At 44.3% G+C, this 27,156-nt stretch overlaps 1 protein-coding gene across 3 annotated transcripts in view; it reads right to left on the bottom strand.

Moving 5' to 3' along the window:
- FMNL3 (formin-like 3) overlaps window positions 1-27,156 on the bottom strand; it is a 59,626-nt gene that overhangs the window by 17,214 nt on the left and 15,256 nt on the right. For all 3 annotated transcript variants that reach the window (XM_006870073.1, XM_006870072.1, XM_006870071.1), the window contains exons 2-4: window positions 4,044-4,127; window positions 1,000-1,080; window positions 648-724 (exon numbers count right to left, since the gene is read on the bottom strand). In XM_006870073.1, coding sequence (XP_006870135.1) covers window positions 648-724; window positions 1,000-1,080; window positions 4,044-4,127 — 242 coding nt within the window. The remainder of the gene's footprint in view (window positions 1-647; window positions 725-999; window positions 1,081-4,043; window positions 4,128-27,156) is intronic.

Here is a 27,156-nt window from a genome sequence, read left to right as displayed (position 1 = left end):
CTCTCTGTGTCACTTTCATTTATACATACTCTTGCTGGTTATGGTTTTATGAAACTGAGACCACTGTCCTCTTTCACTGACCACATGCATGTACTCTCTGCTTCTGCCTGTTCAGCAACTCACAGGCTGGAAAGAAGATTTAAAGGGGCTTTGGCAATGGGTTGGTTATCACTAGGGTCTATAAACTCAGAAGGCATTCAATTCCTGGGAACAATATCCTATCTCTTTTTTTCCCTAGTCTTCTCCCAAACAAGTAAATAATCCTTTTGGGCACTGAACAGTCCAGGATGTAGGCCTCAGCTCCCAGTGCCATATATTTCCCCCACTCCCAGCCTTCCACAGGCCTCCCCTGGCCCTGCCCCAGGTCACAGGCAGACTTCAGTCTCAACTGCTGTGGGAATGTCTTCCACCCAAAGCCACAGTCCGAGGACCCCAGGAAAGGTCCCAAGCTTGTCAGGAGTATCTAGTCAGCAGATGGCAGAGCTGATGGGGATAAGAGGCAGAAAAATGAACAGTCCAAAACTCTGGTGAACCAAAAGCCACTCCAGGGGTAACTCTGCTCCATGACAAGCCGATCATCCTCAGAGGACACTTAACAGTGTGGGTGGGGCCAGGTGAAGAGGCTCTGATGGCCAAATCCAACTCACCCAATGTGATTGGTACGAAGTGAGATCTCCAGCTCCCTTAGTACTTTGGTTGACTCCTGAACTCTTCTCCTGAACTTCTGTAAATATTGAATTTTCTGTCACTGATGGAGGACCCCAATCCAACTTCATAGTACAAAAAAGGGAAGAGAAGGAAAGGGAGGGCATACAACATGGCAGCTGCAGACCTCCCCTCCATGATTCGCCAGGACTCCAGGCCAGTGGTCTCAGGACCCAGAAACTCAATGCCCACTGCTCAGAAGCAGGTGTCCCACCCTCAACACCAAGGGTTTGTCCCCAGACCGAACAGGATGGCAAAAAATAGAAAGGCAGGCCACCCAGCCTCGCACTTCACCTTCCGAGTTACACTGGGGTCCAAGAAGCTCTGGAGTTTCTGGATGTAAGTGTGGGGAGGGTTCTTCACCTGGAATCGTTCCTGTAAAGGAATCATGCATATGTGGACACATACAGAGTACTGAGTAGGGTGTTCAGGAAGGAGAGACCTCAGAACGTCCGAGGTGAGGGGGAATCAGCCTCCTGATGTTGTGGCCTGCCTCTTAACATGGCCCAGGAGTCCCAATAGGGCTTAGACTCAGGTGTTTCCTATCTGGTACCTTCCTCTCTTCCAACACTTGTTTCTCGTGTCTAAAATGTTCTCCTATGTCAAAGTCACTTTAGTGATGACGATGGCACCATAATGTGAAATGTAAATGTGATTCATGCCCCTGAACTACATACATACACACATACACACACACACATTCTACCACAATAAAGAGCTCTGGTAATGTAGTGGTTATGAATTTGGCTGCTAATCTCACAGTCAGCAGTTCGAAATGACCAGCTGTTTCGCGGGAGAAAGATGAGGCTTTCTGCTCCTGTAAAGATTTACAGCCTCGGAAACCCTGTACAGGGTTGCTATGAGTTGGAACTGACTCCACGGCACATGACAACAACCACAATAAAAAATACTCTTAAGAATCTGCTGCTTACTTAGAAGATGTAGGGATTATAGTGCTGTGAACAATCCCAAAGATCTGCTTGGGCAGGTTGTTCACTGCCTGGTCAAGTGATGGGCAAGGGGCCAGGAGGGGTGGGCCAGTTTTCTCAACCCTGAACCTGCAGTTGGGACTGCAGAGTTAACACAGTTCAGGGCTGCAAACCCACTTTCTTCTTGCCCAGACCCCAAGCCCCAGCAATTCAAAGACACCTCAAATGCTTAAGAATGCAACCATTTAAGGGACACTGAGCTTCTGTTAAAGGTGATAGAAAAACTTGGAATTGTGGTGTCTGAGCAACAGGATCAAGGTATTTAATTTGATGTTACCGAATTGTACATATGTAGATTGCTGAAATGGTCAATGCTTTATTACCTGTATGTTTATCACAACACATGTAAACACATACATATACACCGAACCCCAAAACTAAACCCACTACCATCAAGTCAGTTCCAATTGATAGCAAACCTGAAGAGGGGTTCTGGGGCTGTAATTCTTAACAGGTGCAGAAAGCCTGAGATTTCTCCCTGAGAGCAGCTGGTGGGTTTGAACTGCCGACTTTGTGTTTAGCAGCCCAAAGCTTATCCTACAACACTACACCAGCCACTCCTCGGAAACTCTATCCAGAGTTGCTGTGAGCCAGAACTGATTCAACAGCATTTAAATCCAATGTTGTTGTTGTTGTTGTGAAGTGCTGTTGAGTTGGTTCCGACACATAGTGACCCTGCATAGGGTTTCCGAGGAGCAGCTGGTGAGCCTGAACCGCCGACCTTGCAGTTCAAACGGCTTTGCAGTCTGGCGCATTAACCCACAGCGCCACACTAGGACTCCTTTAAAAACAATACCACATATAAAGAAAGAAATAATACTTCCAGCAAATATCCCATCTATCTACTTCTACACAGGGCACATGAACAGAGCTTTCCTACTCCCCCAGAGAGCTGGGTGAGACTTCAGAGCTCACTGGGCCCAAACCCTCATCTGAACCCAAAGGAGGCTCAGAGAAAATGCTTAAATATTCTGGTCCTACCACTGAAATATCTGAGGACAGAGGGTACAGAAAAAAAATGGTTATGTTAGAAAATACCATCTAAAAACAAATAGAAGGAGAACTTCAGAAAGAACTGAAATTATGCAACCTACAAAAGATGATGAGGTTATCAATTAATGAACCTCAATACCAAAGACCTCTTCAAAAGCCCAAGCAGGTGCAGGTGCTCACCAAGTCCTCTTAGTGTGGAACACACCAGAGAAGAGACTTGGATTAGACCCCTAGCTTAAGCCATGCAGCATCCTTGAGCATCCGTGGAACATAATGGTCAGCACACAGACTTGGAGCTGGCCTGCCTAGTCCCAATCCTGGCTCCATCACTTACCAGTGTTAGACAAGTTACTAAGCTTCAGTGTCCCCATCTCTACAATCAATAGCATCTTCCTCACAGGCTATTTGGAGGATTAAGGTAGATACTTCAATACAAAAAGTGCTTGGTCCATAACAAGTTTTTAAATAAATGTTAGCTACTAGAGTCCTGGTGTGGCACTGTAGGAAAGCACCGGACCACAAAGTTGATGGTTCAAATCCACCAGCTGCTCCTCAGAAACCCAATACAGGCTCGCTATGAGTTGGAACCAACTAGACTGCACTTAACACCAATAACATTGCTATTTGCTCAGAGTTTGAAAAAATACATAAAAATTAATTTTTGCATGACAAAATGTTAGGTAAATACACCTGCCCATATTCTGTGCCATTACTTCTATACCTACCAAGAAATGAGGAAGTAAAAGCAATTTCCCCTAGTCTTGCAGACAGGTCTGCCTGAGTTCACGGGCTGGTGATCTTCAAATGAACGCAGTGGAAGGAACAAGGCCACGGGTGTTAAAAGATCTCACTTCGGGGCTAAATAATGATCTCTACATTCTCTCCCAGCTCTAAACACTAATCATGTCGGAAGAACTTCTAGTCCCTGATTGTCCTGAGATTTGTACCAGGAGACAGCTGGAGCTTCCCATTCCTGGAGACTTGTTAGGCATAGCTTTGTCTCTAGGGAAAGATAGAAGGAGGCTCAGCTGGGAAAAATACCAACTCCTCCACAGCTGACCTTATATCCCATAAACCACTGTCTGCTCTTTGAGAAGAAACCAAGGTAGCACTGTGAGGGAGTTAGAGGGGGGATCTGGGAGAAGGATAGCACATCCAGGCCTTTATCTTCATCTTTCAGTAACTCCCCCACTCACTACCCTGTCTGTTATGAGCATCCTCTTGAAACAGGAAGTAAGCACAGACTGAATACCTGCACAAGGGACCCCAGGACTGCAGTCAATACCTTTGGTCCTGTTGCCTTGTTCAGCCCAAGACAGAACTTTCCACCTCCCTGACCTTCCCCAAACTCCATACCTGGTCACATATCAGATCCCATTTCTTCTCATTGTCATACTGCCGCAGGAGCCGGGCCTTGTCAGGAGGCAGGTTCATGGAGCTCTGAGGAGAGAATCTGAGTTAACAGAGCTAAAGCCTTGGCCCCCACCAGGAGGACAGAGAGACTAGACCTGCCCATGCCTTTTCCCCTCCAGGGCCCTCAAAACTTCACGATGATAGCCATCTCTGATAAAGAAGGTTCAGAAAGGTCCTCCTGCCTCCCCTTCATACTGAGTTGAGTTTGGTTAAGCAACGTTTTCCAAACTTCACGTCATGGAATCAATTGAGTGATTCAAGATTAACTTCATTTTAAATGAAACTGAATAGAACAAAACAGGGAAGAAAATACCAGCTTGATGCAAGTGGTAAATACAGTGTTTCATGAAGTTTTTGTTGTTTATTTTATGTATATACACATATGAGGCACACTGTAAAATGTATCTCTCAACACGAATGGATCAAAAATGTGAAAGTCACTGTTGAAAGCAGCTACTTTCAGTCTGAGAGATGGGTGATGACCAGGGACTCGCATGGCTAAGTCCTGAGTTACTCACAGTCTGTGTACTGCCACAATATCCCTCTTACCCCGTTATCAGTCAGTATATAAGTGAACAAGAACACCAGCATAAAGATAACTGCTCATATCTCGTAAGACATGATTTCTAAAATTTTAGCACTTTAAATTATTAGTAGTAAATTACTTATGATACACCTCCCAATTAATTAAAACACAGTAAAGTATCCGAATTATTCACTGAGACAGTCTCATGCGATTTACAGACCAGGAATGTTTTTATTCTGTTCTCTTTCGTTTACTAATGAATAAAGGTGTAAGCACATGAGTGAATGAAGTCTAGGACATCCATGGACGAGTCCCACCCAGCCCAGCCTCTCCCTGCAGCCAAGCTTCTCTGCCAACCAGCCAGGCTGCCTTTGTTCCAGATCACAGCCCTGATACTAAAGGCAATCTGACACTTTAACCAGATCACTACAACATCCCCACTCCTGGAATCCTGATGGGGTTCTGTAGGGATCAGCACTGGACTGCTGCTAACTGCAAAGTCAGCAGTTCAAACCCACCAGACTTGGAAACCCTATACAGGGTTGCTATGAGTTAGAACCAACTCAACGGCACTTAACAACTACATCCTGAAATATCATTGTTGTTGTTATTAAGTGTTGTCGAGTTGATTCTGACTCATAGGGTTTCCGAGGAGCAGTTGGTGAGCTTGAACCACCGATATTGCAATTCAAATCAACTATGCAGTCCAGCGCATTAACCCACAGTGCCACACCAGGACTCCTGAAGTAGCGTAGCCATGTGATAACTCACATGACTCCCCACAAATCCAGCCTCTCCCGCCAGCACACTGCAGGCTACCTGGCAGGCCCTTCTTCTCATCATTCCTTCTTCTACCTACTGCTCCAAGTAACCTACGCATGACCACTTGGTTTATCTCTGCCCACTGCTTGACACCCTCATCTCTAGGGACATAAATCATGTATGGCCAGGGACTACAAGGAATCATACAGGCCCTGCATTCTTCTAAAAGAAGTAGATCCGGGCAATGGTTCCTCTATTTTCTATGGAACTGACAGAACATCCTTAAACAGCACTGATTTCTGTCGTACTTATCAGTTTTGCTACACACTTACTATGAAGTCCCTGGTGGCACAAATGGTTAAGTGCTTGACTACTTACCAAATGGTTGGCAGTTCCAAGCCCCCTAGAGGCAGCTGGGGATCTGCTTCTGAAAGGTCAGAGCCTTAAAAACCCCACGGAGCCGTTTTACTCTGCACAGATGAGGTCACCACGAGTCAGAATGAAAGCAATGACAACACATACACTGTTACACAAGCTAGATACTCATCCAGCCCCTAAAGGACTATCTGTTAGAATCTCAGAATCTTCAGAGCCCCCATAATGTGCCAAGCCCCTATGTACAGTAAGTGAGTGGTAAATTTATGGCTAAGACTTCTCAGTTCTAAGCCCATCAACCATCTAGGAAAAGGATCACTAGGCTCAAAAATGGAAATAGGGTTGGGGGGGGGCCTCTCATCAGAATTTAGAAAAGGAAGAACTTAGGAATACAGAAGTGAGGCAGGTGAGAGAAGATGAGAATGAGAAGAGACCACCTTAGTTTCTATCACCCCCTTGAATCTGTGGAACCTGCAGCAGGACAGAGGGCAAAGTGAACCCTCCCATGGCTGACGCAGTGGGGATGAACAAACACAACTCTGGAATGTGAAAGTGGCTCCAGAGAGAACTGCTTTCCCAAAGGCCAACCTCAATATATCTGTGTGGATAGCAGACAAGAGTAGGAGGCCTCAATGAAACAAGGACCCAAAAGTCAAAGGCAGGCCCAGGGCAGGGGCTTCAGCCTAAACAGGGCCAGCTGCTGCCAGCTGAAGCCAAATCAGAACCAAAAAGAATTGTTTCTTCAGGACTGGTTCCACCTCTGTGCACATCCTGAGCACATCACTATCATCTGTCTATTCCTCCCAAGTCTGTACCATGAAAATAGCTTTCTGTTGTCTCCCTGGGAAGAAAGCCTCTGGAGAGAGGGGAAGGAGAGACAACCTGTCACTACTGCAGCATCTCATCCTGTCTACACCAACTTCCTCCCTCAGCCACCTCACTGTCAGCTGCTATGGCCTCACTCCCCTCTAAATGAACTACTGAGGAAACCATCCACTCTGGGATGCAAAGGCAGAGCAAAGTCACCCACTATGGGAGCCCCAATCTGAAATCACAGAAGAGGCACATCAGGGAGCTGGCCAAACTTTAGGTCTTCAGGGACAATGAATCACAAAGTATATAAGTGGGTGAGATATGCAGTTTACTCTAGTCTAGAGCTCTGGGCGATGCTCTCTGGGTCTTCTAAGCTTCCTCAGGGCTGAAGTGTGGTGAGGAAGGTACCTATGGAAAATTCCCCCAGCCTCTAGCATTCTCACCAAAAATAAGCGAAAAACTGCCAAGTGAGAGCCACCAGTTAGGGAAGCAGGTCCAGGGCCAGGCCGGGCGATTCTCTCTCAGCCCAGAGAAGGGCAACAGGATTCTGCCTCTACCTGAAAATGAGCAGGAGTTGGGCAGGCCTCCAATGTCCTAAGGAAACCACTCTACCCTTATGAAGAACAACTTCCTGAGTTCCGCAGACAACAAAGAGGAAACCTGGTATGGTATGGTCGGGGTCAATGGTTTGTTCTTTTTGACATCCTCATCAATGGTTCTAGCTGTCTGCAGAGACTGGGGCCTATCAGAAGGCAGAAACTGAGCTTGAGAACGAGTAGTTGGGTCCATAGATCAGAAGTTCAAGGTTTTATCCACAGGTTTACTACCCACGTATGCTCCACTAGGGGCATGTCATAATATTGGACATTATGGGGGCTTAGAGAGCAAAAAGGAAACCATGGCCTTTAAAAGGAGAGGGTACTACCTTTAGTTGTTTAAATTATTATATATTCCTGAGTGTTTTTGTGTACATCCCCCACAAAACAAAACAAAAAAACAGGGAATAGAAGTACTATTGAATGATGATGCACGGCGATTTTAATAATTGCAATGAAACAATGAGTGTAAAACAGATGTTCTCCTATGTAAACTATCACTCAATTCACAATAAAAAACTTAAAAAGAAAAATCATACCAGATTTTGAAAACTTACATGCCAATTTTTAAAAAACACAATATAACTCATTAGTAGTTTTTGTATTGATATAATACGTTATCTGTATTAGGTTAAATAAAATATACCCTTAGAATTTAAAAAAAAAAAAGGAGAGGGCACTAAATGTGAGGTCTGAGGGCCCAAGATGAACTTTGGGTTCTTCAGAGTTATTGATGTTACTGAACCTCAGTGATTCATCCATAAAATGGAGATGATCTCACTACTTTACGGGATTTCACGAGGATTGGCTATGTTATATGGCTGTATGTCCACCTGGAATACTGTGAGTGTTCAATACAGATCCTTTCCCTTCCTCCTGACAATCCTGGGTAATGTTCTGACATCCCGGGAACCTGCCCTCTTTGTCTCTCTATCTCTGGCACTGTCCCTCCTTCAGCAACTGCTTCTCAACATTCTGACTACAAATATTCTGTGGGCCCTCTCTGCTTTCCATTAGGAGTATAAGGCAATTTAAATATCACCATCCTGCAGATGGGGTTTAGGGGGCAAGACCAAGGGAGGCAGCAGAGAAGGCAAGTCACAACCAACACAGTCACAATGGAAGGAGAAGGGGAAGGTGGACTCAAACTGAAAGTAAATCTGGGATTGATTCTTACATATGAGGGAACCGATGAGAAGTCTAATCATAACACCCTCTGAATGGGAAGAAGTAGACAGGGGTGAATGTGATGCTTCTCCAACAAGGCTGCTCTGGTTTCCTGCCAGTCAGTTTGAGGCCAGCCGGATCTCCCTGCTCTGTAGCCAGTCTCCTCCTGGGTTCTATGTGGTTTCCTTACTTCCACCCATCCTTGGTCCCGGGCCCCTTCAGCCCCAATGAAGCCAAGGCGGAGGGAAGCAGCCCTGATTGCAGAGGTTCCCTTCCCTTTCCTGCTTTGCACCCCCAGCCCAGTTGGCCCCTCCTCGTTTCCTTCCACTGCAGAAGGGAAATGCCGACGGTGTTCGGAACTTCCTTCAAAGCTGTGCTCCCTGCTCTGGGACTTGCCCCTGACTTTGCCAGCCTTTTCGGCCCAAGCACGGGGAAAACCCAACAAACAGAAATAGAAACCACCAAAACGTCCCAACTGTTTCTGTTGTTCCCAATCATGGTAAACCTTAGTTTAAAAAAGGCATAGCTCCTCTGGGAGACAGCAGAGATGTCAGAAACTTTCCTGGAAAGGGGATCTGGAAGGCTTCCGATTGTTTATTTTGAGCAGATGTAAAACGTGAGTTGATGGTGGTACTGATATTTTCCTCTTCAGAACTGCCTCCCCACCAAATGTCCTGTGACTGGACACTTCTCCCAAGTCAGGTAGCCACAGATTCCCCAGGCTCAGAGCACAGAGGTACAGAGCCCTGGGGAGCTGAATCTAGAACTGTCTCAGGATGAAATGAGGCACTGTCTTGGGCACCACATGCTTCTCAACATGCTGCTGTGCCCTTGGCCACAGCTGTCACCAAGTCCCCTCTGACACCTATATACCAGCTCACTGAACAGATGAACAGAGGCAGAGGTGAAAAGTGGTGAGGAAACAAAAAGTTGGGGGTTGAGCAGTATGCTGTAGGAAGAGCTCTGCTGCTGTTTCTGCCCTGATACTGTACCCAGAGCCCCCTCAAATCAATGGCAGAGCAGGCATCACAAGGCACAAAAAAAGGCCCATTCCCAGCCACCAGGTGGAGAGAACACCAGCTATGGCTCAGCCTGCCCTCCATGTGTGCTTACTGGTGGGCAGTAAGCACAGCTGTGGCCAGCTGGGCACTGCTCCCAAAGGGCAAGAGCCCAAAGTGGGAGGAACCAGCTCCTGCTGTGTTGGTCCCTTTGGTGGACACAGCCAGCCCTGCCGCAGTAGCAGCTCCCAGACAATGAGAGTTCTTTTCAGCCAGCACTTTAACACAGGCCAGCTGGCTAGTGTGCAGGGCGGGAGTCCTCCTCCACCCAGCCCGCCCAGACGGCAGGCAGGCCTGCCCAGCCCATTGCCTACGCTGCTGCTGCCTCTGCATCAGTTTTTGTTTATCTTGTTGTTTTAGCACAACGCCTCCTAACTCCCCTCACCATCCAAACTTCAATCCTATCAAAAGGAAACAAGAAATCAGAACGTTTGAGCAAAGGTCCAAGAGCTAAAATTAAAAAGATCCAGACAAGGGAAGCACAACAGCCCCTCCAAACACCCACACTTTTCCCCAGCGCCGTGACTGGCTGGAACAACACTGGGCTGCGGAAACGGAACGTACCGATGGCCAGATTGTACTACAGCGCCCACTGGCCAAGGCCAAGCCTGGCTTTGCTGCCAACTCAGGGAGATGAAGCTCAGGCTGCTCTCTTCTCCTGGGTCCCTCCCACCTTCCTCTTTGGAGGTCAGCCTGCAGTGAGCCCTAGTCAACTGTGAAAGGATCCAGGAGAACTGTATCCTGTGACAGAAAGGAAATCACAGGAGTAATGGCACTTGGCTGGAAGGAGAGGTGTCCCCCCTTTGCACAGGGGGTGCTAGACACTTCTACCAGCCCCCTTGCACACCAAGGGCTCCAGTCAAGGAAAGGCTAGCAGGGAGCTGCTACTCTCCAGGACTCTGGCCCTCAGAACCCCAGTTCTGTCTAACTTTTGGGCTCAACATGTTAGCTCTCCTGCAGTATCTTACCTTTTTTCAGATACACCCTATGTAGAGGAGCATGTGGCTGTGAATCAACTCTAGAGAGACACACAGAGTTTTCTCTAGACCTGAGCTGTCCTCCCTATTTTGCTTATGGGAAAGCTGTTAGGGTACTTCACGACAAAAGGCACCAGAAAAGTGGTGACTTCCTCGACTTCACTGTCTGTCAGGACTTGGTTATTATTGTTAGGTGCCCCCTGAGCTGATTTTTAACTCATAAGGACCCAATGTGACAGAGAACTGCCCCATAGGGTTTTCTAGGTTGTAACCTTTGCAGAAGCAAATCACCAGATCTTTTTCCTATGGAGCCGCTGGGTGGGTTCAAATTGCCAACTTTTTGGTTCACAGCCAAGTGCTTAACTGTTGCACCACCAGGACTCCTTCTGCGAGGGGCTGAGGTCTGGCTTTCTGTTTTTGTTTAATTGAAGTGATCACTTCTGAGGATGGGCTGCCAGGGAAAGCCAGATGCAGAAGCCGTATCTGGAGAAGGAGCTTCTGTGGTCACTGATGACTCTATAGGCAGAAATGATTACTGCTGAACAGTTATAGGCCGTGTCCCTGAGTAGCCTGGAGGAAAACGAAATGGATTCACCAGATGTCTCTGTCTGAGTTCTGTAATTCACAACAGGGAAGTCAGATGAAAGAGAGGTCCTCGAAGGCCAGCATCAATCAAACAAAGAGATGGCTTTTTCCAAATACAACTAAGCCCATGAGCCCTCTTCACTCTGGAGCACTTCTCCATTAGACCCCGAGAAAGCAGAGGAAGCTAGCCATGGCACCAACGTGACACAGTGTCAGCCTAACCTGACAACAGGTAAGCCATGCAGGGCTACCCCAGACCTTGGCTGCAGACCCTCCTTCTGGTCAACTCTGTCAAGGAGTACACAGTCTAAGGAGAACTGCTGTTAGCGTTTCTGACTGAGCCCCCCAGGCCTAACTGAAAAACTACAGCCACCGCAACATGATCTCTCCACCGGCTCCTCAGCCCCTCCTCGCGGTTAGCCAGACCCACACACTCCCCAGTTACGCAGAATGGAAACTATTCCGCTGGGGGCAGCTGACTTTCCAAAGCCAAGGAGTCTTGGGTCAGAGCCTCACAGTCTCTTCCCCTTCCCTTCATGAGATTCTGCCTTCCTGTCTGGGAAGCCCTTATTAGGGCTGGGGTCATACCCTACAAAGGTGTTTCTCTCTCCAGTGAATCTCTCTCCCAGTCTTCCATCCATTCCCAAGGTCACCAACTGGACAGGCCCTCATCGTCCACTCCTGACTCTCTGATAACCTTCTAGTGAGCAGTCCCACTTCCAGCCCTTTTCTCTCCCTCCATACTGTCCTGGTGTGGCACTGTAGGATATGCTGTTGTAAGGATGGTGGTTCAAACCCACTAGTTGCTCCTCAGAAACCCTATACAGGTAGCTATGAGCCAGAACCAACTTGATGGCACTTAACAACATCCAACATGTGAATGAAACTTCCAGGCATAAAGATAAATCATGTCTCTTTCTGGTTCAGAAATCCTTGTGCTTTGTTATTTGTTGTTAAACTGCCATGGAATAGTTTCTGACTCATAGTGATCCTGTACAAAGTTTCTTAGACTGTAAATCTTTGTGGGAGCAAAAAGCCTCCTCATCTTTCTCAAAGTGGCTGATGGCTTCAAACCTCCAACCTTGTGGTTTACAGTCCAAAGTTTATCCTACAGAGCCATTGTGTACCCCTCTCCTTACCATGCAAGAAAACCTCAACTCCTTGGATTTTCACTCTTCACAATGCCTTCTACTTAGCAGTCATGTGGTTTTAGTGGAGTTTCTGGACTAAGAGAAACTAGGAAAGATCTGACTATCTACTTCCAAAAAATCAGTCAACGAAAACTCTATGGATCATGATGGTCTAATCCACAATCAGTTGTGGGAATGGCATACAACTGGGGGTTCAACTCAACAGCAGCTAACAACAACCACCACCCACCTGACTCTGAACCCAATAGCTCTGTAACTACTAACACAATTAGTCCCTCTTCTGAGCTCTAATGCATAATCAAATGAAATGAATATGGCAGAGACCTGCTTATGATCCTCCAACCTATTCTCCTCAGCTTCCTTAGTAATAGACCACCAGTATTTAATTCAGTCCTGGTGTGGTGCCATACAATAAGCACTTGATCACAAGGTCAGTTTGAACTGCAAGGTTGGCGATTCAAACTCACCAGTCACTCCTCAGAAACCCTATACAGGGTCGCTGTGAGTCAGAACCAACTTGATGGTACTTACCAACAACAACAATTTAGCTGAGCACTTGGCAGCCCAGATGTAGACATTTCCTAGCTTTCCATGTCTTCAGACATGGCTATGTGACTATATGTGATGTAAGCAGAGGTTGTGTGTACAACTTCTAAGAAGTGTCATTAAAGGAAAGGAGTATATCTTCTTTTCTCCTTTATTCTTCCAGCTGATTGGAATGCAGGGGTAATAACTGGAACATGAGCAGCTGCTATTTTGGACCATAAGGTAGCATTGGAAGTAAAGTCCACGTTAAGTGAAAGCAACAAGAGAGAAAACACTGGATCACTGACACTATGGATTTTGAGCACAAATTAAATATGTCCCATAAAGTACATGGTATTGCTAATTATCTTCTCATATGTGGTTCATCTATTCCCAATTGAACATAAATGTATTAAGGTTAGGGGTCATGCTTCACCATTCTGCTACACTTTTCCCACCACTAAAGTCTCTAGTGGAATCCCTGGCTATCTTGGCGGACACTCAGCGCTAACTCCTCATCACAGTCCTTGACATTTCTGGGCTCTCGCTCCTAAACTGCCTTATGTGCTATAGTCCAAAGCACTTTCTTTATATGTTGCTTCTCCCTCAGCAAACACCCACTTCTCCACTGTCCTTCAGTTTATACTGTAAGTCTGGGCCACCTCCCTGTATACCCCTTCCTCTTTAACCAGATACATCTCCTTATAGACAGCTAGACGACAGGCTCCCTGAACACAGGGACTACCATATCCGCTTCTTTACCACTGGAGCAAGTGCTCAGTAAAGACTGTTGTTGGGCGATGCTGTCAAGTCAGCTCTGACTCATAGCAACCCCAGGTACAACAAAATGAAACCATGCTCAGTTCTGCACCATCCTTACAATTGTTGAGAGTACATTGTTGCGGTCACTACACCCATCTTGTTGGAGGTCTTCCTGTTTTTTATTGACCCTCTACTACTTTACCAGCAAGATGCATTTCTCCAGGGCCTGATCCCTTCTAATAACCTGTCCAAAGTACCGTGAGACCATCTCACAATCCCTGTTTCTAAGGAGCATTCGGGCGGTACTTCTCTCAAGGCTGATTTATTTGTTCTTCTGGCAGTCCATGGCACTTTCAATATTCTTTGCCAACACCATAATTCAAATGCATCGATTCTTCTTCAGTCTTTCTTATTCACTGTCCAGCTTTCACACACATATGAGATAGTTGAAAATACCCTGGCTTGGGTCAGGCACACCTTAGCACTCAAACTGACATCTTTACTCTTAAACACCTTAACAATTTTTTTTTTTTTTTAAAGTAGTTATGGCTTAAAGTTAAATGAATTCTTATTGAGACATGTCCCGCCTCTGAGAACCAAGACCTCTAGATTTGCAGAGCCTCAGGTTGTGGGATTGGAGAACATAAATTCTCCAAATGAGTAACTGGAGATTAATCAAAAGTGGGGTCATGGTGAAGAGATGGAGTGGCTGAGGACTTGAGATCCAGAGAGGGATAGGGGCTGTGTGCTGAGAACCTTGGGATGGGGGTGGGGGACAGGCTTGCAGGGTATACCCTTTGGTTGGGTGATGATGCATGGACGGGATGGTAACTATGGGAATGAAATGATGTATGATAGAATGAACATAAAACTAATGTTCCCCCATGTAAACTATCACACATACACACACACACACACACAAAGTGGGGTCAAGACTTACATCCACTGTGATTTCCTGACTTGTGTAATTTATCTATTGGGAATTGTATTAGTTTTCTGTGGTTGCTGCAACAAGTTACCATAAACTCTGTGGCTTAAAACAATAGAAATTTATTCTCCCACAGTTGTGAAGCTGGAAGTTCAAATTTGGCAGGGCCACATTCTTTCTGGGGTTTCTAAGAATTTACTGCCTCATCTATCTTCTGGTGGCTATCAGCAATCCTTGGCATTCCTTGACTAGTCGCTATAGCAGTCTCTGTTCTGCCTCAGTTCCTACATCATCTTCCCTTCTCTGTATCTTCTTTTCTGACTGTCATAAATATCCATATGCCTTTCTTCCTTTCTTTAAAAGTTTTTATTGTGAATTGAGTGATAATTCACATGGGAGAATATCAGTTTTACATTCATGGTTTCATTGCAATGATTACAATCTCCTCCGTGCATCATCATTCAACAGTATTTGCTTCTATTTCCTTTGGGTTTTTTTTTTGTTGTTGTTGTTTATTTGTTTGGGGGGAGATGTACACAAAAACACTCAAGAATATATAACCATTTAAACAACCAAAGGGCACATTCTGTAAAACTGCCTCCAGCTGCCAGCACACAGCCTTTCTCTTTCCATGACCTTAACGAGCTCTTTGCAGCAAATTTACCCAACATAATATGCCCTTTGATTTCTTGATTGCTGTTTTCATGAGAGATGATTGTGGATCTAAGTAAAATAAAATCCTTGACAATTTAAATCTTTTCCCCACGTATCATGATGTTGCTCATTGGTCCAGGTGTCAGGATTTTCTCCTTACGTTGAGTTGTAATCCAGACTTTAAGGCAGCATTTTTTTAATCTTCATCAGCAAGTGCCTCAAGTCCTCTTAGCTTTCAGCAAGCAAGTTTGCGTCATCTGCATGTTGACGGTTGTTAATGAGTCTTTCTCTAATCCTAATGCTTCATTCTTCTTGGATTATCTGCTCAGCATACAGATTGAGTATGGTGAAAGTACACAATCCTGACAGAATTTTTATACAATCCTGACAGACACCTTTCCTGATTTTAAACCATGCAGAATCCTCTTGTTCTGTTTGAACGACTGACTGCCTCTTAGTCCATGAACAGGTTCCTCATGAACACAATCAAGTGTTCTGGAATATGCAATCTTCACAATATTATCAGTTTGATATGATCCACACAGTAAAGATTAGGTGAAATGAATTTCCCTAAACGTACACTCCTCTTCCAGCCCCAGCGTTTCCTACTCCATTACACTCCACAGAAATCACCTCCGTCCTACCTGCCAGCATGTGCCTCCTCTTAACTCACTTATGAAAATCTGTCATAAGTGAAAGTACTGCCACACATTTAATAAGAGTGTGTTCGTGTAGTTGTGAATTAAGGCTAATTTTGTTAAACTTTTCTTGGATATTCAGTAAATATCTTTACAACAAACCTCAGTGATACGCTTAAAGGCACTTATACAGGGTGCTGGTTGTAGCACTGACAGTGAAACCACACTGCCTAACTTTAAATTCCGGCTCCACCACTCATTAGCTGTGTGGCCTCGGGAAAATCATTTCACCTCTGTAAAGTTTCAGTTTCCTCATCTGTAGAATGGAGGTATTGTAACTACCTCATAGGGTTGCTTGTGATGATTAAATAAACAAATATATGTAAAGCATTAAAACATTTAAAAGAGCTCTGGTAACACAGTGGTTTTGAGTCAGACTGCTAACCCCTCAAGATCAGCAGTTCAAAACTAGCAGAGGTTCCGTGGGAGAAAGATGAGACTTTCTGCTCCCGTAAAGATTTACAGTTTTGGAAACCCTATTCAGGGTCGCTATGAGTCACAACAGACTCCACGGCACACCACCACCACCACCACCTAGTAAATGTTACACATGATGTTTTCTATGTTTTTTCTTTTTTAATACAACACAAACAACTATATCCTAGGGAAGTACCATTTAAGTGGACCAAGAATTCAAATAAAGTTTGAATTGTTACCTGGAAGAAATGTTACCAGGACTTAGTTTTAAATGTTAGGCAGGAAAGCCAGATAAAGCCAGTGGAAGAAGGGAAGATGGTGGTATTATATGCAAATACGTGGAAGCAAAAACTACCCTAACAAATTAGGAGTCTGTAAGTGATATTCTATAATGGAAATTACAGTAGACAGAAAACAGCCAGGTGGCAAAGGATCTACCAGTTAAGGTGAGTAGGTGGGCATGCAAAAACTAATGCTACTAAAATGAAAACAGTAATGAGGACAAAAGTTAACATTTGTTGATAAAACTGTGATAAGTACCCTACATGAATTATCTCATGTAATTCTCACAACAACACTATGATGTAGGGACTATTATTATCCCCACTTTACAGATGTGGAAACAAAGGCTTGGAAAGTGTACAAAACTTGTCCAAGATTACAAAGGAGTATGTGGTAGAACTGGAATTCAAGTCCAGGTCTGACCCCAAAGCTTGAGTTTTGCAAACACCAAATGCAACCTCTGAGACAATTAACTAGCCCTTCTCTTTATCTTTCCAAGTTCTTTAAGACCTGAAATTCAGTCATCTTTTCACATAAAACCTCTCCCAAACAACTCCAGACCTCTGCACACATCTTCCTCTGAGATTCTGGGGGGTTGCTGCCTATTCTTCTCATTCACAATTATATTTAATCATTCTTTCAACAACCCTAGTGTCTTCTGTACCAACTGGAGAACCTAGTTTGCCTTATCACAACTCTTGTATTTTGCCAAGGAAAGGGAGAATAAAGGCTTATGACCATCTCTGTGCACTAGGAAGACATTAATTATAAAGCTTCACAGAAAAAAATCACTTCTCTCTCATATTGTTATTCATCTTTCACATTGTTGTTAAGTGTCACCGAGTTGGTTCCAACTCATAGCGACCTTGTATAGTTTCCAAAGAGCAGTTGATAGGTTTGAACTGCTGACCTTATAGCTCAAACCAACCTTGTGGTCTAGTGCTTATGCTACAGCGCCATACCAGTACTCCATTCATCTTTCATATTTGTGTATTATTTCCCAAACTACACTGCAAGCTCCTTGAAGATAAGGGTGCTGGTCCATGCTATTGTTGTTAAGTGCCACTGAGTTTGTTTCCAACTCACAGCAACTCTGATTAGGGTTTCTGAGAAGTGGCTGGTGGGTTTGAACCACCGACCTTGTAGTTAGCAATTCAGTGCTTATCCTACAGTGTCCCACCAGGACTCTAAGGACTACATTGCTGTTGTTGTTAAGTGCTGTCGAGTTGGTTCCGACTCATAGTGACTCTGTATACGGTTTCCATAGAAGGGGCTCAACAAATACTGAGGACTGGCCAACAACAGATGCCATATGGGTGGAACAGCATTCCATTTCACCCAGTGTACTGGCCTGGGGCCGAGCTCTGGCTTTCCAGGAGTCTCATTATAAATCCAGGAGCTTATTATCAAGCCATAAAATTTAATGAATTCCTTCCCACTTCCAGGCTACATATGGGAGGGGCATGACTCCTGCTTTACAGAAGAGTGTACTGAGGCCTAGAATGGGCCCACATCTGTCAGAAATCAGATTAGCAGTGGAGAGCGGAGGGACCACAGGTTTTTTCTCTCCCTTCGGGTTTTTATTTGCCCTCCAATGGGGTTACAGCCTCAGTGCTGACAAACCATAATAACTTTAATCTACTCTTGATCCACGAACTATTCCTCTCAATAATGTCCCTACTCAAGCCTTTAAGGCCACAGCTTGACATTCATACCTGCCTATAGCCCAACTCCTTTATTAAGTTGTTCCCAGCTTCTTCACATCTCATTTAATTTTCCAGCTAACAAGAAACAAACAAATGAACAGTTCTCTGGAGTTAGCATTCTGAGAATTTTCTCCATGACTCAAAGAAAACAAGAACCTCTTCTGCTTCTGAATTTGTCACATTTCCTAAGTACCATATTTACTCAGGGGTCAGGGACAGGGAGGAACATCTATTATATGCTGGGCATTTTTCTCAAATTACCTCATTTACTGCTTTCAAGAACCACTGGAGGTAGATGTTACTATGCCTATTTAGAATATAAAAATGAAAGAAAATTTAACCTAAAATCAACTGGACACAAGGTCATAGAGAAAGTGGCAGAACCCAGATTTAAGAGTGCTTCCTGTCTACCCGACTAGGGTGAAACCAAGTGAATGAAGCAATTGTGCCAAGCACCTGGAATCACGGCTTCTGTCTCTGAGCAAGAAGAGACTAACTAAGCAGGGCAAAGAGACCCCTTAAAATCTTCATGATACTTTAAACTTTTCAAAGTACTGTAGGTAACAGAACAGGCTTTGGAATCAGGAGTGGCCTAGATTGGAATACTGGTCCTTTTTTTTTCCGTGTAAAAACCTTTTGACTTTTTATAATAGTGGTCTCACACAATATTTTTCCTTTTAGATTGATTTAGTTCGGTCAGCATAATGTCCTTCAATCCTGGTACTTTTCATGAAACAATGGGAAAGTTAAACTCGACCTCTTACTTAAGGAGTCTTGGTGGCACATTATGTGTTCACTGAAAGGTTGGCCGTTGGCACTCATTCATCAAGTCCAGGAGAGAAAGAAAGACCTGGTGATCTGCTTCCAAAAGATGACAGCCTGGAAAACCCTATAAGACAGTTCTACTCTGTCCTGTGGGGTCACTCTGAGTCAAAACTGACTCTGCAGCACCCAACAAGAAGACCTCGTATTTGTAAGAATTACAGGGTGTCTGTAAATGATTCTGAACCATCCTTGTCACACAAGAGCTCTATAAATGGTAACTAATCCAAGAGTCACATCAGATTTACTGGTTTCTAAGTATATGTACAAAATAGGTAAAAGAGAGCATGGAGATATTGTTGAATAGCATAGGTTAAATGTCTACCGAGACACCAACAGCTCCCCAGGGTTTTCACAGTAAAGCTGGGGGCAGAACTTGGTGGGGGAATGCCGACCAGGTGGACAGAGTTGAGTCTTCTGAGGTCTGTGGAAGAGCTGGAGGAGATTTTGCTAGGTGATCGCTAGTATTTCCACCTGATCTAAAATTCCTCGCCTTCCCAGTGGTCTACCAGCTTCCTCAAGTTAATCCTGTGGTCCGCTAACCTGGGATTCAATTCTTCCCCTCATTTTCAGCCCTTACAGCTAACAAGTGTTAACAATTCTGCTTCTCTCCCTTGTGAAATTACATAAGGCCTAAATTCTGGTGTGGCGCTATGGCTTAATGCACTGAACTGCAAGACTGGTTTGAACCTCAAAGTCAGTGGTTCAAGCTCACCAGCTGCTCCTCGGAAACTGTATACAGGGTCACTATGGATCAGAATTGACTCAACAGCACTTAACAACAACAACAACAAGAGTCACCTTGCCCAGTTCACCAAGGGCAGTAATATCTGTGGGAATAGGGAAAAGACATGAGAAATTTCAGCCTCACATTTTGTTTGACCAGCAGACACTGATGATGCTCAAATACGTACTTCCTTCCCAGACTTCTTGGAGCTTCAGCTTTAACTGCCTACAGGCATTCCACCTGGGCTTCCCCAGGCTTCTCAAACTCAAGGATCTTTAAATAGCCTCATCAGTTTCCCTCCTTAAGTATTTCTCTAGTAGTCTCTTAACTCACAATATCTAACTAATCTAGCCAGCTAGAAACTTGGGTTCCTCTCTTCCCCCCACCCCCCCATCCCAATGTCCATCAACTCTCAATCTTTTACATCTTTAACTATTTGTCGAATCTGTCTCCTCATCTCCACCACGTAAACCAGCCTGGTTCAGACACCACACTGCCACAGCTTTCCATAGTGCCACCTCCAATTCTCATGTCCTCAATGACTGTCAAGTACCCTAAACACAATTTTAACTATGATCCACCACACTCCCACAGACCCCTTCCCTGGAGACTGCAGTCTTCAGTGGCATCAAGTCCCTCCTCACCACTTTGCCCTCACCTCCCACCATTGTGCCTTCCACTTCACATTGCAGCAACCCTGAGAAGCTACACTAGGATTCTCTGAATACATCATACTCTATCTCACCTTGATGCCTCTGCTTATGCTGCCCCCTCTACCTGGGAATCATTCTCCTGCAGATTTCCTCCTACAGGCAGTATCCCCTGGGCCCCACCTCTCCCCTGACTCCCCTGATGCTTCCTGCATATCTATACCATTGCACTTACCATGTACACTGTAATTAGTTTTAATGGGTTTGCCTCACCCTCTAGACTGAACTCTTGAGTGCAGACACTATCTTACTCATCTTTATTTCTCTGGCACTTAACACAATTCTAAGTGTTTGGTAAATGTTTGTTGAGTGAATGAACACTAGGCTGCACTTGGTGAGTCTTTGAAAGCTGGTATCTTGATCCCCTTCCTGTCTCAGGCAGAGAAGATAACAACATAACCATTCTCAGTTCACTGCCTAAAAATACTGATGTGACTCTTTACCTGTCTCGGAATAGGAGAGAGTAAACTTTCTGCTCTCTTGCCTCCCAGACAAGCTAAAGTAGCCAGCAGTGTTTTGATAATTTGATGACACCATCTTGGCATTCCCCTGAATATTTACAGGTGACACATACTACGTGGTTTCTTAAAAATCCTTGGAGAGACTCCACTGAGAAGCCAAATGCCACCAAACACCCTCTAGCTGGCTGTTCCCCAACTCCCGACGTTATGCTCACACTTTTAATGAAGCTATTCTGGGGAAACGACAGAAAAATGCTTTGGGAACTTATCAGGACCTATTGCCCCATAAATGCACAAGCGATTCTTAATTCCTTAGTTACCCATGATGCCAGTAGCAGACAGCCAAGCCCAAAGGGAGCCATTAATAACTGCTATTGGACCATCAATCTGGAGCTCATGCCAAATGCAACAGAAAATAAACTGCAGACGTAAGCACTTCACAGGGGAGCAAGATTCACCAAGTGCCCTGCCTGCCAAGGGCCTGGGTATAATGAATGCTTGTGTGGTGCAGATTTTGCCGCACAGCAGCAAAAACAGAATAACCACAACCACAAACGTGAAGTCTGTCCAAAGTGAGGGGGCCCAAGCACACTTTGGACACAAGAGTTTCAAACAAAGATACTCTTTCCCACTTAAATATTTCTTGTCCATTCGTTCTAGACCATTGTCTGGGTCTCACTCCAAGACTAGTGTTGAGGGGAAAGGAGTGTGTGGTTTCTAAACTGCAAAGCCCAGAGTTCCACCATTCCAGAGTACAGGTCAGTCAGCCCCAGAAGCTCAGGTTGGGATCTTGGAGGCTTCTGTCCTAGCTGTTCTAAAAAGCCCCAGTTCAGAAGACTAAATGTCAGCCCTTCCACAGATGCACCAGTGACAAAATGTGCAGGTCAACAGAAGCCCAGGGTTACCTCAGTTCCTGTGGAAAGGTCACAACAAGACCAACATCACATTGTAGGAAAACAATATGATCAATGCATGGTATGCAGTTCAGTGAATTTACAACTTTAAGGTACACAGAACCAGTCTTGACCCATAAACAATAATTCACATTTCTTGAATCTTCTCGTTAGCCTTCTCAATACGAAATCCCTGGCTCCAAGAGATTAGAGGTCTTAGAATTCTACTGCTATTTATAATTCATTGAGTATTCACTGTGTCAGACACTGTTCTAGTTCCTTTGCATATGCTATTTACTCCTTATGGAATCCTATAAGGTAGGTATTATGATTGATGATACAGATACAGAAATGAGATTCAGGGAGGTTAAAGAACTGGCCTTCGGTCACAAAACTACCACAGAGCAGAGCCAGGATTCAAACCCAAATCTACTGAGCCCCAAAGCTCTTGCAAAGGGCCTGGCTGAGTGCCTGGACACAGACTGTTTCCCCAGGCAAGACTTCACAGTCCTCCTCTAGCAGCAAACAGAGTGACTTGAGGAAATCTTAAGAGAATCAGGCCTGCTGGGCTCTGGAAAGACAAGTATCTACTTATAGTTAATCAGCACCCTACCCAGCTCTGCAGACAGTTCTGACATTTGGAGCCAGGAAGAGGCAACCACAGGCTCTTATTGGAGCCCATTTGGGGCTAGGAAGCTACTGAGCCCCAGATGAGCACTGACTTCAACTCCCCACCCAGATCAGCCACACTGCCATAGGAAGCTCCTCCCTTGGAGACATGCTCGGGAGCTAAGACCCTGAGTTCACAGGGAGTTAGCCATTTGGCTTTTTTCTTGGGCTTCAACCTCCCCCCCCAAAGTGCCTGGTCACCTTATCTAAAACACTGCCCTCATTACTCTCTATCCCTTTACTGAGAGTACTTTGTCTTTCTTCAGGCACTTCAGGTACTTATCAATGCCTAATATTATATACTGGGGTGTGTGTGTGTGTCAAAAGTTCATGGAAAAATGGAATTAAAAGATAATGAAAAATTTCCACCAAATTTTTGAAGTCCCCTTGTATTTATTGTTGTTCTCGTCAACAACAATGTGAATCTTATGAAACATACACTTAGTCTCTTTTGTTCACAGTGGTATTCCTAATGTCTAGTTTGAACTGCAAGGCCAGCAGTTCAAGCTCACCAGTTGCTCCTCGGAAACCCTATACAGGATCGCTATGGGTCGGAACCGACTTGACGGCACTTAACAACAACAACAATACAGTGTAAACACTCAAAACTTATTTGTTGAATGAATGAATAAATAAACAAGCATTTAAAAATTCTACTTGCATGAGCTACACAAGCAGCAAGTCTGAATAATGCTATTCAGAGGTCCTATCCAACCTGCTTGTTGGACTCTGATGTCCCCTCCAGATATCTCCCTACAGCCTCTAACATCTCACCTCAAAGCCAACCCCCGCCCCAGAGTAGGTAAAGAAGGAGAAATTGGGAGCAGAGCCTAGGGAGGAGACACATTTCCCCTCAGTTAAATACAGCCCAGGACCTCTGCAAATTAAAAGTTCCCTCTTTACTGAATCCACTTGACTTTAGTTACAGGTCGCACTTTTTATTTTTGTAACCAGTCAACCCACCAAATTATAGGGTCAGGCACTGGGTAGGCACGCCAAACACTGGGGCCAGCCAAGCAGGAGCACTGTGTTTTCTGCCTTGAGGGTGAGTGCAGGAGCAAGAGTTTGGCACCTGTCAAACCGGAAAGGGCAGAGGACACCACCACCCTGCTGGGCAGTTCAGTGAAAAGCCAGGTCTCTCTCAGGCCAATCTGCTGCCCAGAGTGGGGACTGATTCCAGGAACTTTTACAGAAGCAGATCAGGTTATTCCCAAGCCTAATGAACATCCAACCTCCTTCCTAAGCTCTCTAAGGTCCTACAGGTTCACCTCTCTTATGCCTTCTGTGATCACTCCTCACATCCTTATCAACCAATCTGGCCTTTGTTCAGTTCTTCAGATGGACACAGTTCTTTCCTATCCAAGATTCTGCAATGTGGGTCTCACTGCCTAGATGACCCGTCCCCCAGATCTCTACATAGCTATGATGATGGCAAGACTGGGACAAAGAGTCCACTTGGGAGTCTATTACACCAGACCAGACAAGACACGAGGACTTAATGACAACAATGACAATACAGATGGAGAAATGAAAGGGGTGCAAGTCTAAAGTGACTCCCAAGTGTCTGGCCTTGATGACTATCTGAGTGACAGTGACATTCCCCAAAATACAATAAGGAAGAAAACACTAGGAGGTAAAAATTGGCTCAAAGACATTGGAAACTTACAGTATGCAATGAGACACATTTACTAAGCACCTACTGCTATAGGATAATAGCACTGGACCGCAAAGTTGGCAGTTCAAACTCACCAGTCTCTCCTTGGAAACCCTATACAGGGTCGCTATGAATCAGATCAACTTGACGGCACTTAATAATAATAACAAATTATAAGTATTCCTGGTGTGGCACTGTAGGATCAGCACTGGACTGTAAACCAGAAGGTCAGCAGTTCAAACCCTACAGCTGCTCCTTAGAAACCCTATTCGGGGTCACTATGATGTGGGACTGACTCGATGGCACTTAACAACATCAATTAACTATAAGAGAGCCCTGGTAAGTGTAGTAGATTATGAGCTGGGCTGCTAACCACAAGGTCAGCAGTTCAAATCTACCAATTGCTCCACAGGAGAAAGATGAGGCTTTTCTGCTCCTGTAAAGATCTGCAGCCTCAGAAACCCTATACAGGATTGCGATGAGTCGGAACTAACTCTATAGCACACAAACACCACCATCAACTATAAAGGAGTCCTGGTGTGCCACAGCAGGGTAAGCCCTGGACTACTAACCTGGCAGTTCAAACCCACCAGCAGTTCTTGGATACTCTAAAACAGGGTCTCTATGAGTCAAAATCGACTCAATGGCACTTAACAACAACATAAAGAGCTCTGGTAGCACAGTGGGTTATATATATTGACCTGCCAACCACAAGGCCAGTAGTTTGAATCCACCGTCTGCTCCCCGGGAGAAAGAGGAAATTTCCTGCTGTCATAAAGATTTACAAATTACAGTGTCCTGTAAGTCGGAACTGACTTGCCAGCACACAACAGCAGTACTATGAACTACAGGTTGCTATGAGTCAGAATCCAGTCGACCGTGGGTTTGGCTTTCTTGGTATAAAGTATTGTTAATAATACAAATTGTTGTTATTGTCATGGAGTTGATTCCAATTCTTAGTGACTACGTACAGGGTTTCTGAGGAATGTCTGGTGAGTCTGGTACAAAACAACATTTCACCCTAAAGGAAATTATTAGCCCAATAAAATTGGTGTCTAGAAATGTAAGATTCTACATCTTTTTCATTTCCAGCAGTTCACGGGTAAAACATAAGATCATTTCCTATCCAGTTTTACTTAAATCAAATTACTCTAGATTCTCTAATCTATGAAGATCAAGCATTTTTTCTCATATATTTCAACTGTTAAACTTTTAATGAACATACTCATAAATGACCAGGGACCAGTTACCAATCAATCTCTTCTGGCTTCCATAGTCATTCTCCAGCAGTTTTCAGACAAAGCTTTCTGTGAACTGACCATCCATTCTACTCCAAGTTCACTTTTCTGTAACTTGGTTCCCCTAGGGAAAGTGCTGTGGATACAGTTGGCAGGGATCTGGCTGCCCATCACGCGGCTGCTTTACTGTTCCTCTTCAATTCCCTTCTCCTACTGCTTTACGGCCCAGAGTAGCCTCCACTCTCCAGATGCACATCTGTTGCCTTTAAGACCTAACTTACCACCCACATCTGCCTAAAAGCAGTTCCACGATGAGTGATACTATATGTCTTGCTGACCCTTCTCGACCTTTATAATCCCTCTGTGCTTAGAGCTCATGGTATCCCATCACCTTAGAATCTCATTTGATCTTCACAAAAGCAAGAAAGATAGTATTCCATGTTACCAATGAAATAGCTAAGGCACAGAATGAGTCTCAAATAGTCTAAGGACACACATTTCACAAACTTATTTTGATTCTACAGTTTAAAGTACAGTTCTAAGTATATATTGTGTCTTTCCAACTTAAGAGAGTGAGCATCATCTTCTAGCTCTTTGGTTTTCTTCAAAAGTACTCGGCAAAATGCTATGTATACAGCAAGCACCTAAGACATACTTCTTTAACACATCAGTGATGGAAGAAAAATGAAAATAGAAAGTTTCTTCAATTTCTAAGACTGTTCCTGACACTCACTTAAAAGTTGAGCTGTGACTTTCCAATCTAAATGAGGTCTTTGTTATATGCTCTCTCAACAAACTGTTCTCTTCCTTTCAAGGACACGCTACAATTTGTAATTAAATATTTATTTAATATCTGTCATTCGCTCTAAACTCTGTGAATACAGGGCAATGGTTATTATTATTTTTTTTACCATTATGTTCTCTGGCATATGCTGCTGTTGTTGTTGTTAGGTGCCAATGAGTCAGTACCAACTCACAGTGACCCTATGCACAACAGAAAGAAACACTGCCCTGTCCTGGCCCAACCTCTCAACTGTTGCCATGCTTGAGCCCACTGATGCTGCCATTTTGCCAATCCATCTTGTGGGGGGTCTTCCTCTTTTTCTCTGACCCTTCACCTTACCAAACATGATATCCTTCTCCAGCAACTGGTCCTCCTGACAATATGTCTGAAGTATGAGAGATGAAGTTTGGTCATTTTGGACTCCAAGGAGCACTCTGGCTACACTTCTTCCAACACAGATCTGTTGGTTCTTTTGGCAGCCCATGGCACTTTCAGTATTTTCTTCCAACACAATAACTCAAAAGCATCAATTCTTCATATAGTAAATAGAAAAAATATTTGAATAGAATGTTCTAGTGCTGTAGCCTTGGTAATAGGAACAACTCTGAAGAGTACATAATAGATTTAGAAAGACCAATGACTTATTCATGACAAATGATTTTTTTCAACAACATACACAGCAACTATACACGTGACGCTCACCAGATGGAACACACAGGAATCAAATTGACTACATTTGTGGAAATAAATGATAGAAAAGCTCAGTATCACCAGCCAATACAAGGCCAGGGCTTAACTGTGGAACAGATCAGCAATTGCTCATTTGCATATTCAGGTTGAAGCTGAAGAAAGTTTAAACAAGTCCACAAGAGCCAAAATATGACTTTGAGTATATCGCACCTGAATTTAGAGACCATATCAAGAACATATTTAATTCATTGGACACTAATGACTGAAGACCAGAATAACTATGGGATGACATCAAGAACATCATACATGTAAAAAACACAAAAAGTCACTAAAAAGACAAGAAAGAAAAAACCAACATGATGACAGAACAGACTCTAAAACTTGCACTTGAACATACAGAAGTTAAAGCCAATGGAAGAAAACAGT

The sequence above is a fragment of the Chrysochloris asiatica genome, unplaced genomic scaffold, assembly GCF_000296735.1.
Source record: "Chrysochloris asiatica unplaced genomic scaffold, ChrAsi1.0 scaffold00138, whole genome shotgun sequence".
NCBI lineage: Eukaryota > Metazoa > Chordata > Mammalia > Afrosoricida > Chrysochloridae > Chrysochloris > Chrysochloris asiatica.
This window is presented reverse-complemented; position numbering and strand designations above follow the sequence as displayed.